The sequence below is a fragment of the Leptonychotes weddellii genome, chromosome 1 (genome assembly GCF_054177405.1).
Source record: "Leptonychotes weddellii isolate Sample4059 chromosome 1, ASM5417740v2, whole genome shotgun sequence".
In the NCBI taxonomy this organism is placed as follows: Eukaryota; Metazoa; Chordata; class Mammalia; order Carnivora; family Phocidae; genus Leptonychotes; species Leptonychotes weddellii.
Genome location: NC_138369.1, coordinates 19582484 through 19598469, shown reverse-complemented (window position 1 = coordinate 19598469; position 15986 = coordinate 19582484). Strand labels below are relative to the sequence as shown.

The 15986-nt window shown below is 46.1% G+C and overlaps 1 protein-coding gene across 1 annotated transcript in view; it reads right to left on the bottom strand.

Moving 5' to 3' along the window:
• The window catches only part of CACNA2D3 (calcium voltage-gated channel auxiliary subunit alpha2delta 3), an 807776-nt gene that overhangs the window by 87806 nt on the left and 703984 nt on the right, over window positions 1-15986 (bottom strand). Inside the window, exon 28 of the mRNA XM_081805734.1 lies at window positions 562-656. Coding sequence (XP_081661860.1) covers window positions 562-656 — 95 coding nt within the window. The remainder of the gene's footprint in view (window positions 1-561; window positions 657-15986) is intronic.

Genomic DNA, 15986 nt, shown 5'->3' with positions numbered 1-15986 from the left:
GGGTATGTGCTACGGTGAGCGCTGTGAATTGTGCAAGACTGTTGAATCACAGACTTGTACCTCTGAAACAAATAATACATTGTATGTTAAAAAAAAAAAAAAGAAGAAGATAGCAGGAGGGGAAGAATGAAGCGGGGGAAATCGGAGGGGGAGATGAACCAGGAGAGACTATGGACTCTGAGAAACAAACTGAGGGTTCTAGAGCGGAGGGGGGTGGGGAGATGGGTTAGCCTGGTGATGGGTATTAAAGAGGGCACGTTCTGCATGGAGCACTGGGTGTTATACACAAACAGTGAATCATGGAACACTTCATCTAAAACTAATGATGTAATGCATGGTGATTAACATAACAATAAAAAATTAAAAAAAAAAAACCTGATTGTAGGAGCAAGCTGCCGACTTTCCCAGACTGCGGTGCCTAACGTGCTGACAGCCTTTTATTTTGCAGTGAAATGAAAGGTAATCTGAGCAGCCAGCAGTACATTTTCCAAACATTCATCGGAAATCGGGCACTTCTAGGCTCCGGGTACCTAAATGCGAACACCTGTATAATAACAGTACCACTAATGCTTCAATACACTGATTATAACTTACCTGTCTGCTGGCGGTCCAGAACTTCCTCTGGAAAAATTCAAGTTTCATCTGAATGCCTACAGCTGGGACAAATTATAAATAAAACAAGGCATTAGAGATTCCTTCACACAATTATTTAAGATTATCATGGAACGTTATCTGTCATGGCAAGAAGCTGAGACAAGTCTATCAGATAAGAACACTTAAAAACTAAATCTACACTGAAGTCTACAAACTAAGACATTTTATCTTTCAGGTAAGGAATTCTCAAGGTTAATTACACTCGCAGAACTTTTGACATGGAACAAACTAAGCACAGTGCAGATGACTCTTTGGAGACATGTTACCTGTGTGTTTCTCAAATTCATACACTTGGGGTCACTCCCCTCCCCAACCCAGGCTAGAAACAGGAATGAAAAAAAAAAGAAAGAAAGCGTATTTAGAAAACCACTGCTTCTTCTTCGGAGTTCTTGTTCTAGTTATTACTGTATGAACTCGCATGTCTAAAATGTATATTATGCATGTGTTTTTGAGATAGAACATTTGGAAAGCACTTGTCATGAGGCTGGTGTTTGGAAGTGAGTCACTTTGCTATGATGTGACTTTAGTTAAACCGGCCCCCAGCATCCACATCTCGATGATGATGATTTTCCCTCCCCAGGAACTTTGAGGGAATTATGCAATTCTGTTTGGCTGTGAAAGGCTCCCTCCAGCAAAAGTGCATGCTGGTTCTAGTGAGAAAAACATACAGAAAAAGGAGTTAAGAAAGTGACTTGAAACTTTGGGAAGTAGCATTTGGTGGAGCCTTAGAACTAGGACATGAACAAGCTCACACTGCTTCTCTCGACTAAGCCAAAATGAGGTAACTCTTGAAACCATTTCGGAAAGTGCTCAAGGCAGAGCAAAAAGCTCATCAGATGGTCAGAAGATGTTAGAGGAGTCTGGAAAGACAGAGTGAGATTCTGGGCTGGAAACACTGGACCCCACATGGGACACCATTTATCCCAGTGCCATTTTGCAAACTTCAGTCCTTTGCACAAAACCTCCCCAATTTTTGCCACATCTGCATACCACCGGTATGCAAGATGCTGAGCACACAGATGACCCATTGGTAAATGCTTGCTTTTTAAAAAACCTTTCAGGTTATGTTACAGTCAGTAGTTATAGAGAAAGAGGAGTAATATTAATATGAATTATAATCACCCCCAAATAGAGGTTTTTCAGGGGCAGTTCTCAACACATTAGAACCACCTGGGGAACTTTAAGAAATAAAGTACTGATGCCTGGGTGCCCTCCCCCTCCACACCTAGACCATTTAAATCAGAATCCCTGGGAGTGATTTCTAGGCGAGGGTAGTTGAAAAACAGCCCCTAGTGATTCTAATAGGCAGCCAGGGTTGAACGCGGCTGCTCCAGAGGCCTTAACGAACTGGCTGTTGAGGACCTGCCACAACATGGAGCACTCTGTCAGACAGACTATAACACAAGCTGCTCTTCCTAGCCCCGGAGAAAATCTCAGAGAATACCTGAAGGAACCTGAGTTTGGAGGCTGAAGGCCACTTACTGTGGTTTCAAATAAATCTTATCTTCCAAAACGCCTGACAGGCTGTATCCTTGTTGGGGATGAGCCAACAGAGGACGCTGTGGACAAGGGTGCAGGCTGGGTTTTGCTCAGATCCCCCAGCGGGCAGAGGTGAGAGCCTGCCCTTGAGAAGGGGCTTGTAATGAGTATCTCTGGTTCTACCAAAGACTGGGAGGGATGGCAGAAAGCTGACTTCAGGACAGAGGGCCTCAAATTGTTGGGACATCCACTCATTGGTATCTAGGAGAAGGGTGGGAATGAGCTTCTTTTTCATCTTCCATGTTTTCTCTATGCAGCTTCCCCCGTGCATGGTTCCCCAGCCAACACTCCCCAGGCTGGTAGTCAGAGTAATTCTAAGGTCACTTCTGAGGGCCATGGTCAATAGCCCTGGCTGGCTTCCAGACGCTAAAGGATAAGGCACAGGGTTTCCTGAAAGCTTCACCCCACAATGGCCTGTGCCAGCAGCCCAGAGTTGCCCCTGGCCCACCCGTCATCACCTGTGTCCCCCATCAGTGCCCATGCCCTTTCTGAGAACCCCTTCCATTCTTCGAGGGAGGCCTCCCCCACCCCCCAATTTTCACCTCCCTAATGAAGCTCGCTGCTCCCTCCTGGGTGTTTATCCGTCTCACATTCCTGAAGCCTGCTATCATCTGCCCCTTTCAGCCTGTACCCCAGCTCCTCAGAGCGCTTTAATCTTTCCTCCTGAGTCAGCCCCTCTGTCCCATTAATCATGCGGGCTGCTTCTCTCTGATCCCCCTCCAGCAGGCTGCGTCCCCTCCCTGCTCCTGATGCCCTAAACTAGACACGGCTTTCCTCGCTCCTCACTCACCCCCATCTGGGCCATGAGGTCGATGCCACAGGGCTTCCTGATGGTCCTGACTGCCTCGTATGCTTGGTTTTACCCCAGCTGTGTTTTTGCTGGCTGACCCCCCTGCCCTTCCCAGCAACTCTGGCCCCTGGCTCCCTGTGGCACATCTGGGTTTGTAGCATTTTCACCTACAAGCTGACATACTTCTCTATGATGAAGAGAATCACAAGCTCATGGGCAAGTCAACTTCATAACCATTTGTTCAGTGGCCTTCCCTATGCTGAGCTCTCAGTTGGGTGCTAAGGGGAATGAGAACACACGCTCCCATGGTGTCTAGCTGGGGAGTAGCCACACGGTAAACGCAATGTCAGAGGCTTTCCAGAGGACCGTGGAGCACAGAAGATGGAGGGGGTTGAGCTGGCAGGAGCTTTGTGTAAGGTTATGCCTAGAGACCCCACTGGCAGGAAAAGTAAGAACAGAGGAAAGATGGTAACCCAAGTCCAGACACAGCACAGACAAAAGGATGCAACTTTTAAAAGACCCTAGTGTCTTCTGAGGCTGAAGGAATGGGAGTGGGGGACATCGTTGTGCAGACTGAGGTCAAACGGCTGAAGGACATGAATGTCAGGCCAACGCATCTGAAGAGTAACCTGTAGGCCCTTGGGCCAGATCCAGCTTCTTTTAATCAATAAAGTTTTATTTGAATGCAGCCACATTCATTTGTTTCTATACTGTTCAATGGCATCACGGCAGTGTTGAGTTGTTGCAATAGAGACTGAATGGCCCACAAAGCTTAAAATACTTACTATTGGGCCCTTTACAGAAAAAATTTGTTGACACTTGCTATAAAGTCTGAAGAGCCATTTAAGGTTAAGTAGAGAAATGACAGGACCTCAGATCTGTATTTCAGAAAGTCCACGATGGAAGCCTTGAAAAGGACAAGTACAAGGGAAATGGCCCAGATAGTGGGAGACCAGAAGCAGAGGAGTTAAACAGCCGCAAGCCCTTGCTGCATTTGGCTAATACATTTGGCTAATGATCTCTTAAGCATGAAAATGATTTAAAGTGGGAAAAACACACCAAAAAAAGAAAAGAAAAAAAAAAAACAGAATTAAACTCCCCTCCCCCCCCAACAAACAAAAATACTTAAGAAGCATCTTCTGGCCAACTCTATTCAAGAAAACAAATATGAGCTTCCACAAACAGAAATTTAGATTCCTTTCACTATTTTCCTTTAGTTCCACTTTTTTTTCTTTTTTCAACTTTTATCAGAAAAAAAAAGTCAGAACAGAAAAAAAGGTCATCTATTCCTTCAGCAAGTCCCACTGTCTTACCCCACCCCCCACATATCCCAAATGGAACCTGAGATATTTGTCATGCCTGTCTATTTTGTTCTTTCAACAACATTTTAAGCCATAACAGTATATTCTGATTCAAGTCAATCTTGCTAATTTAATAAGGAAAACAAGGACAGAAAATGCTTTAGTGAAACCCGAGTCCCAAAGAGAATGCAGAAAATAAAAACACCATTCCTGGGGTCTGAAATCTTTTAGACAGTCCAGAAAATCATCAACATATTTCTCCTGGAGTTCATGGTGCTCCTCACTTCCATTTGATTACAAATGCTCTCAGCGTCCCTGCTAAGGGCTTTTATCCTGAGCAAGAATCCCTTTTCCATCACAGCATCTTACTCACCTTCCAGGAGTGGAATAGACCCAGAAAAATGTATCCTCCCCATGGGCTGGTACTATGCGAGCCTCTAGGACAGTGACCCCGAGATACGGGGTGGTCTTTGGAAACCAGCAAAACAACACAATCATTGTTATGAGAATTGCCATCCCAAAGAGCCCCAGAGCTATTCATAGGGAATATTCAGGCATCTGGAGCACTGACATCTTTTGGGTTGAATTGTTCAGGTTACTGTCCCTGTAATTCTCCTCAATACTTGAGGAGGGCCTCAGTACAGATTTTCAGCTCAGCAACGCAGACCACATACCTTCAATGAAGTATGTCCCAGGCATCTTCTTTCCTCAACTCTCTAACTTCCTTACAACCTACTTCCCCCTCCTTCTCCTACTCCATGTTTATCAGAAACCCGGTATGTGCAAGGTGATGGGTATACTGAGATGAAGATACAACAGCCAGGGATGGGGACCTGGAGAGGGCAGTCAAATCACTGAAGAGAGGACAGCACTTCAGGGTTCCCAGAACAGATAGAGATGAACACAGAGCATCAACCACCTAACCATACAGCCATTTCATGTGCAGAACGTCAATGACTAGTGTGCTTGGACCGGGACAGACAGCTAACCTCAAATGCTCCAGTCCTGTGCTGTCCAAGTTAGCGGCTATTTAAGTTAAAATAGAATAAAATTAACAATTTAGTTTCATGGTTGTACGAGTCACATTTTAAGTGGTCAATAGCCACATGGGGCTAGTGGCTACTGCACTGGATCATGAAGACCTAGAACATTCCCATCATCACAGAGAGTTCTATTGGACAGTGATCAGTGATAACAGGAGCAATCACAGAGAGGAACTGGGTATTGGCACTCCTTAAGGATCAATGGTGAAGTTCTCCACAGACCTGTCCATGCTACCTACTCCCCGGAGGATGACTTAGGTACAGAGGATTTAGATCAGATAGAACTGCCAGTGTGAGAAGACCTGGATTTGCAAGGGGAAGTTGGTAATTAGTTTGAGAGAAACCCAAAGAAATCAATGCAATATGCTCAATGTGGCTACCACCCCCAAGATTTATTTATTTTGCTTTATAAAATTTGAGAATACAAATTACATTTCCAGTGCTATTATATTCAAATGCATTCAAGATGAAATCATGCATGCATCTCATATCAGGTTAATAGACATGCATTCAAGTGTAATCCGAGACTCGCCAAAGAACAATGTTACATGTAAAATTAGAAATAAAATAACTTTTTCATATTGTATTCATTTAGAAATAATTTTCTGTGGGCTTGGCCTCGACTTGCAACATACCCCTAGGAGCACAAATCCGGTTTGTAAAATAGTGCTCACCATGCCTGGCATGCAAGCTCGCACAAACACCCTTACTTCCATTTGCCCACTCCTCCAGCCATACAATATATTCACATACACACTGAGAGCTCATCCAGGAGACAGAAAAATAATCCAGCCACCATCAACAAATTGTAACCAGGAAAATTTTTACTAAGAGAACTGGATGTGAACCCTGTTTCTAAGACTGCTGAGGATGTGTGCAAAGGATACATTACTTCACCTCTCTGTCCCTGCGAAGAGTCATACTAGCTTTAGCTTCTGAACAAAACTTTTGTGGGCTGGGGATACATGACACAAAATAAAATTGTGTGCCTTAGAACACTCTAAAAGCCTTGATAGTGTTGTCAACATTCCTGCTATGATTTCTTCCTAGAGCTTTTATCCTTTATTCTTGGATTTCACCACCACATACAATCTTTCGTGCCAAGATATTGAGACTGAACAAAAAATTCATCCATGATGAATCCATACTCTTCACTGCTAGCAATGTATGTGGTGTAGTACTGGTGGATCAACGCCCAACTAAATGATGATACCAAAGAAGGGGGATGGAGACCATCTGAGCATTAGCAACATAAAGCGGAGAACAGAAGGTGATGATTCTCTTTCACTTGAGCAAGCTTTTAGACTGGATTTTTTCCCCCTCAGGATTAAGGAAAGCTGTGCACCACCATTCAAACACATGGCATGTTCCCCTTCTGGAATTGTGATCATTTACACACCCTCAGGACAAGGCTAGACAGGTCCGCATACAGAATCCAGGAGGGTTATTGTCCCCGATACTGGCACCCCCAGCTCCATGTGCTCATCAGCCAACATACCCATCAAAGCTTCTCAACTGACTGGTCACTGCTGGCAGCATGTGACAATGATTGCAGCCCAGGGCTCAGGCAGAGAAAGGTTCCAGAGCAACCCTGAATCTGGGTGGCCCACAGCAGGAGTATTTTCTAATAGATTCCAAACCATGGGATAGGGTAGAAAACTGCATCTTTATTAGAGAAAATGAAACTCTAATAAGTTAATAAATATCTGCTAAGAATATCCCGTGTATTTCATTACTAAAGAGTGGGAAAAGTTTTCTTAAAACCTAATTTTTTTTTTTTTTAATTTATTTGACACAGAGAGAGAGCAGAAGCAGGGGAGAGTGGCAGAGGGAGAAGCAGGCTCTCCACTGAGCAGGACCCCGACGTGGGGCTCAATCCCAGGACCCTGGGATCATGACCTGAGCCAAAAGCAGTCGCTTAACTGACTGAGCCACCCAGGTGCCCCAAAACCTACATTCTACAAATAAATGCTGGCCATACGTGCGTTATCTCATCCAGAAAATGAGCCCCTACTGGTCATATTTCTCAAGCAGGGTAGTGGCTATTTTTACTGAGCTGGCTTAATATCTCCCATCCTGTCCTCAGCCCCCCTTTGACAGAGCGCCTGAATTTTCATTCCTTTGTGTACAATGGCAGTGCTCGCTCGCGGTGATAGTAACAAGGCCTGGCACATTTGGATTCCAAGTTGCCTTAATTAACGGTCAACTATAATAGCTGTGAGCCAGGCCACATTTGTTTAAATGTTTTCCTCTGTTTGTTTTCAAGATAGTTAATTGCAAGTTGAACTAACAATGAATTTGAATGTCACTTTTTGGGGAATATTTCATGATCAGCCAGGGGTTTGGAGTCAGGCCACTGTTGTGGGATGTTGAGGAAAAGAATCCTAACCTTCCTTACATCAAATACGGGCCCATTCCAGAGGTCTGCTAATGTCCAGGATAAATGACTTACCACAAGAATAACAATTTAAAACCATAATGTGAATTATGACATAACTCATCTGTTAAATATTTCATGTGAAGGTTTTAATGAATTGCATGATGGAATGTTGGACAAGAAAGACAACTGAAATCCTGGGACTAATTTGGGTGAAACTGAGAACAGAGTTATCCTTGCGATGAGGGGGAAGGAAAGGCAGCTGCACTCATGTCCCCCTGGGTGTCAGACTGGCAAGTCCAAAGGCTTTCTTAAAAGATTACAGGGGAGAGAGAAAGAGCGATCAGCAACAACCATTCAAAAAATATTTAGATCAAAGCAATATTCATTTATTATAATCTTGGTAAAGCCCAAACATTAATCTCTGAGCTACGGTATTATTTCAGAAATTAGGGGGAAAAAACATCCTCACAGTGGCACATACCTTGTATTTTAGTCTATACCAAGTGAAGAAATGCAATGATAAAAGGGGAGGAGGTGTTTTAAATATAGCCCCCTCAACCGAGTGCATATTTCACTTGTGAAGTTGTGGGGCGGGGGGAGTGTAGACTGTCTTATACATGCTTTTAAGTAACAAAGAGCTACAAGATGGATGTCTATGGTATGGGAGAGGGAGTGGAAACAGGACTCATTAGCACTCGATTGACAACGTGATAGCAAAAGATTTTCTTTGAAGACTCCTAGCTGTGGAGGCCTATTTTAATCAGCAACCATCCCCACCCAGTGTGTGACTGGCTTCGGGGAATGTGTGCAGGAAGGCCTGATCATTGCCCTGCGTTATTTCTCTGGTAATCGCTTTGTTCTTGTCCTGCCGGAGCTTCTCTGGAGCAGTCACCTCTGGTAAAGTGTAATAAGTGACAATTATGAATGTTTCCTCCATTTGGATTCTAATTACTTGACAGAATCAACGCTGAAAAGAATTAGCGGGGCCATGGGATGGAATAATAATTTTCTTTTCACTCCTGAGGTAATCTGGAAGCGTTTTTCCAGACTTCATCTGAAGAAACCTATATTCCCTCAGCTTTCTGAGGCCATGGGAGTTGGCATCGAATATTTTTTGTCACATCGTTTTAGGTTCACAAAAGGCTTCAAATAATATTATTTCAGTGAAGTTTTTGAGCCAATACATTTCTAGAGTCCACTGCCATCTTTTCAACCTTTCAGAATAAAACATTTAAGCCTCAGGCTTCATTGTATTTTAATCAGGGTTACACAAATCAATGTCCATTAAGAAAATTACAAGCTTCCAAATTATAGCTCCCCAGTTAATAATTTCTTATTAGGTCACCAACCTAATAACAGTTACCGAAGAGATTATAACAAAATCAGGGGTCAGATTTCCAAACATTTCAAAACCCATAATAGAATGGTCACATTTATTTGCCAAACACCCCTGAGTTGGATGTTTGTGAGTGTACTTAATGCAAAGCAGCACTAAAATATCCATGTGGGTGGCTCACAGGGCTGGAGGGGATGCATCCAGCTCCAGTGACTCTTCAGCTCATGTTCCAGGGCACAGAGAAGGAAGGGGACTCGTGCAAGCACACCAAGCTCATTCGAGGGAGCCCGAGTCCATTCCAGAGCTCCCCACCTTGGATCTTTCCAGGGCTGGGTGGGAACTGCAGTGAATGAGAAACCATCAAGGGAGCCTCTCAGCTCAGCAGACGCCTTGTGGGAACAGGGTCTGGATGTTGCACGTTATTCTGATGCTTGCAGGAGAAGCTAAAAATCTAGATTTCATATGCAAGTGATTCATTGATTGCCAGATAAAATACTTCTGATCTGCTAAATCTGGCAACCCTATCCTGAGGGTCACAGGGCGGCGCAGCCCAGGCAATGACCTGGGGTGACCTCTGTTGTACACTGAGCCCTGAGAGCTCTAAGGTAGCCTGTGTCCTGCAGCAAAATATCAGGACCAGGAACCATGGACGTCTCTGCCAACATGACTTTCGTGACTTTGCTATTTGTTCCAGAAAATTCTTGCCCAGAAATATAAGGCTGTCCACAAATAAAAGTATCTCATGATTTACTTGGGAAACTTCCCCCAAAGCAATTTATCTGAACAACAGACTGCTCAGGACAATAGGGAAAGTGCTCGATGATCAAATCAAGACTCGAGAGGTCTACCATTCTTAACGGAGCCCAATCCCAATCAGATCCCCGTGCTGAGACACCCACCAGACCCCAGAACCCTAGCAATATCTGCCGACCTTCCCTTGCTGGGACATACTAGGACCCTGGCAGGGTGGTGTTCTCCTTCGCCGCAAGAAGGAACAATCATGACCTTGCTTGGTCTACAGGATATTCTGATGGTTTTCTTATCAACAGGCAAACCTGCTTTATTTTTCTTCAAAGCATTTATCACGACTTGGCATTAAATGATATTATGTATTATTTATTGTGTTTCATTCCCATCTGACTAAGGGTAAGCTCGTTGAGGGGTGAGGATGTTTACAACCTGTACTCCCTTCATCTAGACAAAGTGCCCAGCTCTGGCAGACATTTGTGAATATGCACTGAATGAATGACCGGACAGTTCGATATGGTGCTGATGGTGACGTCAGCTGTTCTCGGACAGTTTCCTCTCCCAGGAGATCCCCCTTTGCTATTCAGGTGGCTTGTGCACCATCCTGAGGGAAATAGAGAGCCGAGGAAAGGTTCTCAGCAAGGTACAGGTGTGAGACATGAATAGATCTGGTGAATATCTGCAGGAGAAGGTGCGGGCTGCATGGTTTGTGTAAGGAGGTGAGGGATGATGGACTTTCATTGAGCAAGGGGCACCAGGGATAGAGAGGAGAGGTGTGGTCTTGGCTACTCACCGCTCCTGACCGAGTGAAGCCTGGAACCTGAGTTTTGCCATCAGTACATTAATCTCATCTACACCTTGCCAGATAACGCTACCCCTCGACCTCAAGGCTCTGTCATTTTAGCTTAGTAAATTTCAACATGTTGTGATTTTGCTTGCATGTGAATTATTTCATGAAACCTGTTTCCCGGCTCACCAGACACGTCTTGGAATTATACACCATATATTCCATGATGGGAATTATTTTATAAATCAGATCACAGGGATTATATCACATGATAGTAGTAACATTAATAATATCAGTAATTAATATTATTAATTAAGCCTCCTACTATGTGCCAGGTACCCCCTGGAAGCTTTAGAGACTGTACAGCCCATCCTCCCAGCACTGTGCAAGGTGCTCAGTACTCCTAGCCACACTCTTTATATATAAGAAGACCGAGGATCAGAGACGTAAGTTACAGGCCTAAGGTCTCCCTACAGGAAGTGATCTTCACCTCTGTTTTCACCTCACAGAGCAAAGGCAAAGGGGTTTCCACAACTGTGAGTTCTAGTGTGCTCTCCTTGGGTTTTTTGGCAGATAAAATGCAGACTGGAGGTTTCAAGATAAGTCACACATCATTCTCTATTTAAACAATCCAGAATATTTGCACCAATTATCAGCATATTCAAATGGGTTCTGTCTTTTCCAGATATGGGGATGACTGATTTGTTTAGGCGACTGGCCCGTTACCTTAAGACGACCCTGAGAACACACTGCATGCTCTTCAGGTACAGTTGGCGAAGTATTCCGTAAAGAGGCAGGACCCGAGAATGGGTAGAAATTTATGAGGACCTCGTGACCAGGTGAAGAGGGAGGGTGGAGAGAGCACGTTAGGCCACCTGCAACACCCCGAGCTGAGTCCGAGAGACCACCTGCATGGCCAGTGCAAGTGAAGAATCTGAACGTCCCTGGTCTTTATGAGACAACGACCAGGACTCAATGAGGAGGTTCAAACAAAAACTGTGATTTTTCTGGGAAGAGCTCTTCACAAGCACAACTGCCCTCTTCATGGTGGGTCAACGAGACCATCCTTCTCAATCTGTATCCAGCGTCTCCAGGTCATCTGACACGAGGAGGACAATAATGGCAACAGTCAAAAGAAGACCATGTGCTAATGAGGGTGCTCCTGTAGCAAGGCAGGCTGGGAAAGCAAGTCTAGCCGGCCGCCGGGCCGGCTCCCTCCGGCCATCTCCGCACCGATTCCACAGCCCGACACCTGGGCGGCAGATGTGCCTCGCTCTACCAGACCTGGCCCAAGGCAGATATGCTCGCAGAACAGCTGCACGCAAGGTGATTATGAGGAGGGAGGGAGAAGAGAATGCGAAGTCAGGCGCCATTCTGGAGTAACGAAGCCCTTTTCTCTCCCCAACCTCTTGGAATGCCAGGATCTTGGAATATTTGGAAATCAGCCTTACAGCGAAGGATACCCGTTTTGTTCCATAAGTTAATCAGGCGGATGTTGAGGATGGAAAAGCCATCTTCTGTCATTAAGTGATTGCTCCCAAACACGTGCCTGGTTATACCTGAGTCTCTCATCTGGGCTCCTAGACAGGCTTTCAGAATAGGCTGCACTGGTCCGATCCCTGGACATGGCAAGGGTGGGCTGGAGGGGTTGGGGGTGGGGGCAGGCACCTCCTTTTCTCATTTGGGAGGGAAGTGCAAATCCTTCTCAGCAGGGCCCACACCCCAGAGTCCTCTCTGTAGACCTCTGTGGTGAGCCAGGCCCGTCTGGCCCACCGTCCCTCAATACAGACCCTATCCATTCCACAAAGGCTATATGGGGCCCGTATGCTTTCAGTCGAAATGGAATGAAGGAATGAATGAACAAGCAAATGCACTGTATTCCAGGCACTAGGCAGTTAATCAGTTGCCTTTCGTGCTTTCTTTGAGGGATAACAGTTTGAAACACAGTTGTTACCAACATTCTTCCCAGTTTCCTGGCACCCCCTGGCTCTTCTCATTCCCTCAACTAAAGCATTCCATGCTTAGGGCCTCAGGGAAGGGAGGGCACAGAGGAACTTGGAGAACAAAGGAGTAAATTCTGGATTTTGAGTCTCAAAAATGGAGGCCTGAGGGAATCTCCGGGCGGGAGGGAAGACTAGGGAACTGCCTGGGCTGGTGCTTCTCCTCCCTGCCCTGCCTCCAGCCCCCTAAACAGACCTCTCAGGAAAGATGACCCGACTGGAAAGGGAAGAGAATCCAAGGTCCCGGCGGGGCGGCCTGAGGGAAAGGCCAGCAGGCCATGATGTCCCTGCAGGTGTCTGCTTCCCTTCCCCTCCCCTGGTTCTAAAGCTGAGGGGGCTCCAAGGCAGAGGCAAGCACTCCCCAGCACACACTCCTCTCCTGAGTCAGCCTGGGAAGTGTCAGGACACAGGAGCCTGGCCTCCTCCAGCCCTGCTGCTGTGGGGAACGGGAGGTCCTGGCCAGGGCCACGGACAGCCCAGCCTGAGGCTCCCTGCAGGTCCCCACAGGGCCCAGGGAGCTGCCTGACTCCAGGGTGACCCTTGAGTGGAATGAGCTGTGGCAACTGACCTGTGCACAGGCCCCTGGCAGAGGACCCTAGAGGAAATGCCTGCGCAATTCATTGAGTGAGGGCGTCCCCCCAGCCTTCAGCCTCAGGTGAGCCCTGGGTGAGAGCTGTGAGAGACTGGATCCACTGGAATCCCTCCCACCAGGGTAACTGAGGCTTCTGTCCAAAGCTTCTGTCCCGAAATGTATGGGCTGACATTCTCAGCCCTTCCTTGTTCACCACTCAAGAGCACAGACCACTTAACAAAAGTGGGTGGGAGGGCTGCTCAGGAGCGCAATCAGAAGCCAGATGCCAGTGTGAGGCCTTTCCCCATGCCCGTGCAGGGCGGAGCTCGGCCCCCTCTCACAGAGCCCTGCACTTGTAATGCTGGCACGCGCCAGTGTCCGAGCTACCCTGAACTTCCCAGCAGCTTTCCCCACAGGCAAGGGGAGCAAGGGACACAACAGCTTCATCCCTACCTCTACGCCTGCTCAGTGGAAACTGGACCTTTTGATATGGACGAAAGTCTTTCACTGAAAGGATTATGGATGTTTCCTTCACAAGAAGTGGCTTTGGGAGAATATCATCGTCTGAGAGCCCCGCTGTACTGGCCAGCACCTCTTGTCTCCCCACGGTGCGGGCCACCAGCCTACCTGGTGCTGGGGCCTCAGCACAGCCCTTCTCCCATGGTCCCGGCGCCCTCCCGTTGTTGTTAGAGGTGGGGCAGTTCATGAGTCCCAATTTTGTAGGGAAGAAGCCTCAGCCATGGGATTAGGCCCCACAATTCGCATGGTTTCTTAGTTGCCCTCTATGACTGTTTCCTTATACTTGCATCGAGATTGCAAAACATCTGATGAGCTTGGGTCTGAGTCCTGCCTGGCCCTTATTATCACCTCCATTTTATAGCTGAGGGCATGGAGGTTTCTGAGTAACCAAGCTGGAGGATTCATAATAGAAATTTCCAATTTGGAAGCTGGGAGGGACTCTGGGGGAACTAGGATTTGAACTAGGATCTTTGTGATTTCAATGTAGGAAACAAATATCTAAAAGGAATGAACCAGAGAGAATTGTCTAAAATGACTTTAAACCGCATCAGCATTATTCCCCTTAACTTTTCCAGCAATCTCATAAGGGAGGGCATGTTCTGTCCATTTTAAAGTGAAGATGCAGGCAGGGAAGTGATTTAACCAGGGCAGAACAGCTGCTGGGAGGACTTGGTGGACCCAGGATGGGAGCCCACACACCTGACCCAGAAACCTGCTGCCCATTTCCTTGTGGTTCTCAATAGGACTGCATCACCCCCTAGGGGGCTGTTTTGGAAGTTTGTAGTTTGTCCCCATAACCTGAAGGCCTAGAGTTCATGGGACAGCCTCCGCCCCCCGCCCCCGCTCCCCCCCCAACCCCCCCCAGTGCTTTCAAGTGCTCTGCTATGGTTGATGTGCTTGGAAAGCAGGATCCATATCTGGGCCTTGAACTGGATTCTGTTTTACATCTAAATACAAGCTATGTCTTCCACATGGAATTTTCTAGAAATGCAACTACAATCCTGTGAAAAGGAGAGGGATGAGTGTACTTTGTTTTTATTTAAAGATTTATTATTTTTTTTTATTCTTATGTTAATCCCCATACATTACATCATTAGTTTCAGATGAAGTGTTCCATGATTCATTGTTTGTGCAGAACACCCAGTGCTCCATGCAGAATGTGCCCTCCTCAATACCCACCACCAGGCTAACCCATCCTCCCACCCCCCTCCCCTCTAGAACCCTGTTTGTTTTTCAGAGTCCATCGTCTCTCATGGTTCGTCTACCCGTCCGATTTCCCCCACTTCATTCTTCCCCTCCTGCTACCTTCTTCTTCTTCTTTTTTTTTCTTAACATATATTGCATTATTTGTTTCAGAGGGAGTGTACTTTGTTTTGCCCACTGTTTTACTATTTCAGAGATGTCCATCTCCAGCCAGGCATGGTTTGGGGCTGAGATGCCCACACAGCAGCCACTGTGTTTACAGAGATTCCATGCCAGCTTCTGGCTACTTCATCCTGTCTCTTCTTATAATTATGCCCAAACATTCACATCCTAAAATATATATTAACCTATTATAGACTCTTCTTTCATTTCTTGATATTAGAGTTGGAGCATTCTTTAATTTTTCTGTGTTTGTTTGTTTGACAGCATATAGGGAAACAGGTTCTATTTTCTATGGGTTTCCTTTTGGGATAGTAAAGGGAATATTACAAATTATTATTAAAAGGAGGCCTTGGATGTATGGGCTGGAACTGAGAGCTGGTTTCGGTTTCCATTCTGCCACCTGGTCTGGTGATCATTTCCCCTTTTCTCTCCCTCACCCCAGACCCCCCTCGACCATTTTGTCTGTAGCTCCCCTCCCCTCAGATTTGGCTGGGCCAAACCTCACAGGTGGCCATGGCTTCCTCTGTGTTTCCCTTCCCGTTTATTTTGGCCTCCATCAAGGTGCAAGATACTGGTATCTGAGGCTCAGTTCAACTGATGGATTTCCCATCGCAGAGGCGGGCAGTGAAGGGACAGCTCCTCTCTGTGCTTAGAGAATCCAGGTCCTAGATAAGCTAAAGCTTGTCACATGCAATGGAAAAAAGACAGTCTCTTCAATAAATGGTGCTGGGAAAATTGGACAGCCACATGCAGAAGAATGAAACTCAACCATTCTCTAACACCATTCACAAAGATAAACTCAAAGTGGATGAAAGACCTCAATGTGAGACAGGAATCCATCAAAATCCTAGAGGAGAACATAGGCAGTAACCTCTGACATCGGCCACAGCAACTTCTTTCAAGATACATCTCCAAAAGCTAGTGAAACAAAAGCAAAAATGAACTTTTGGGACT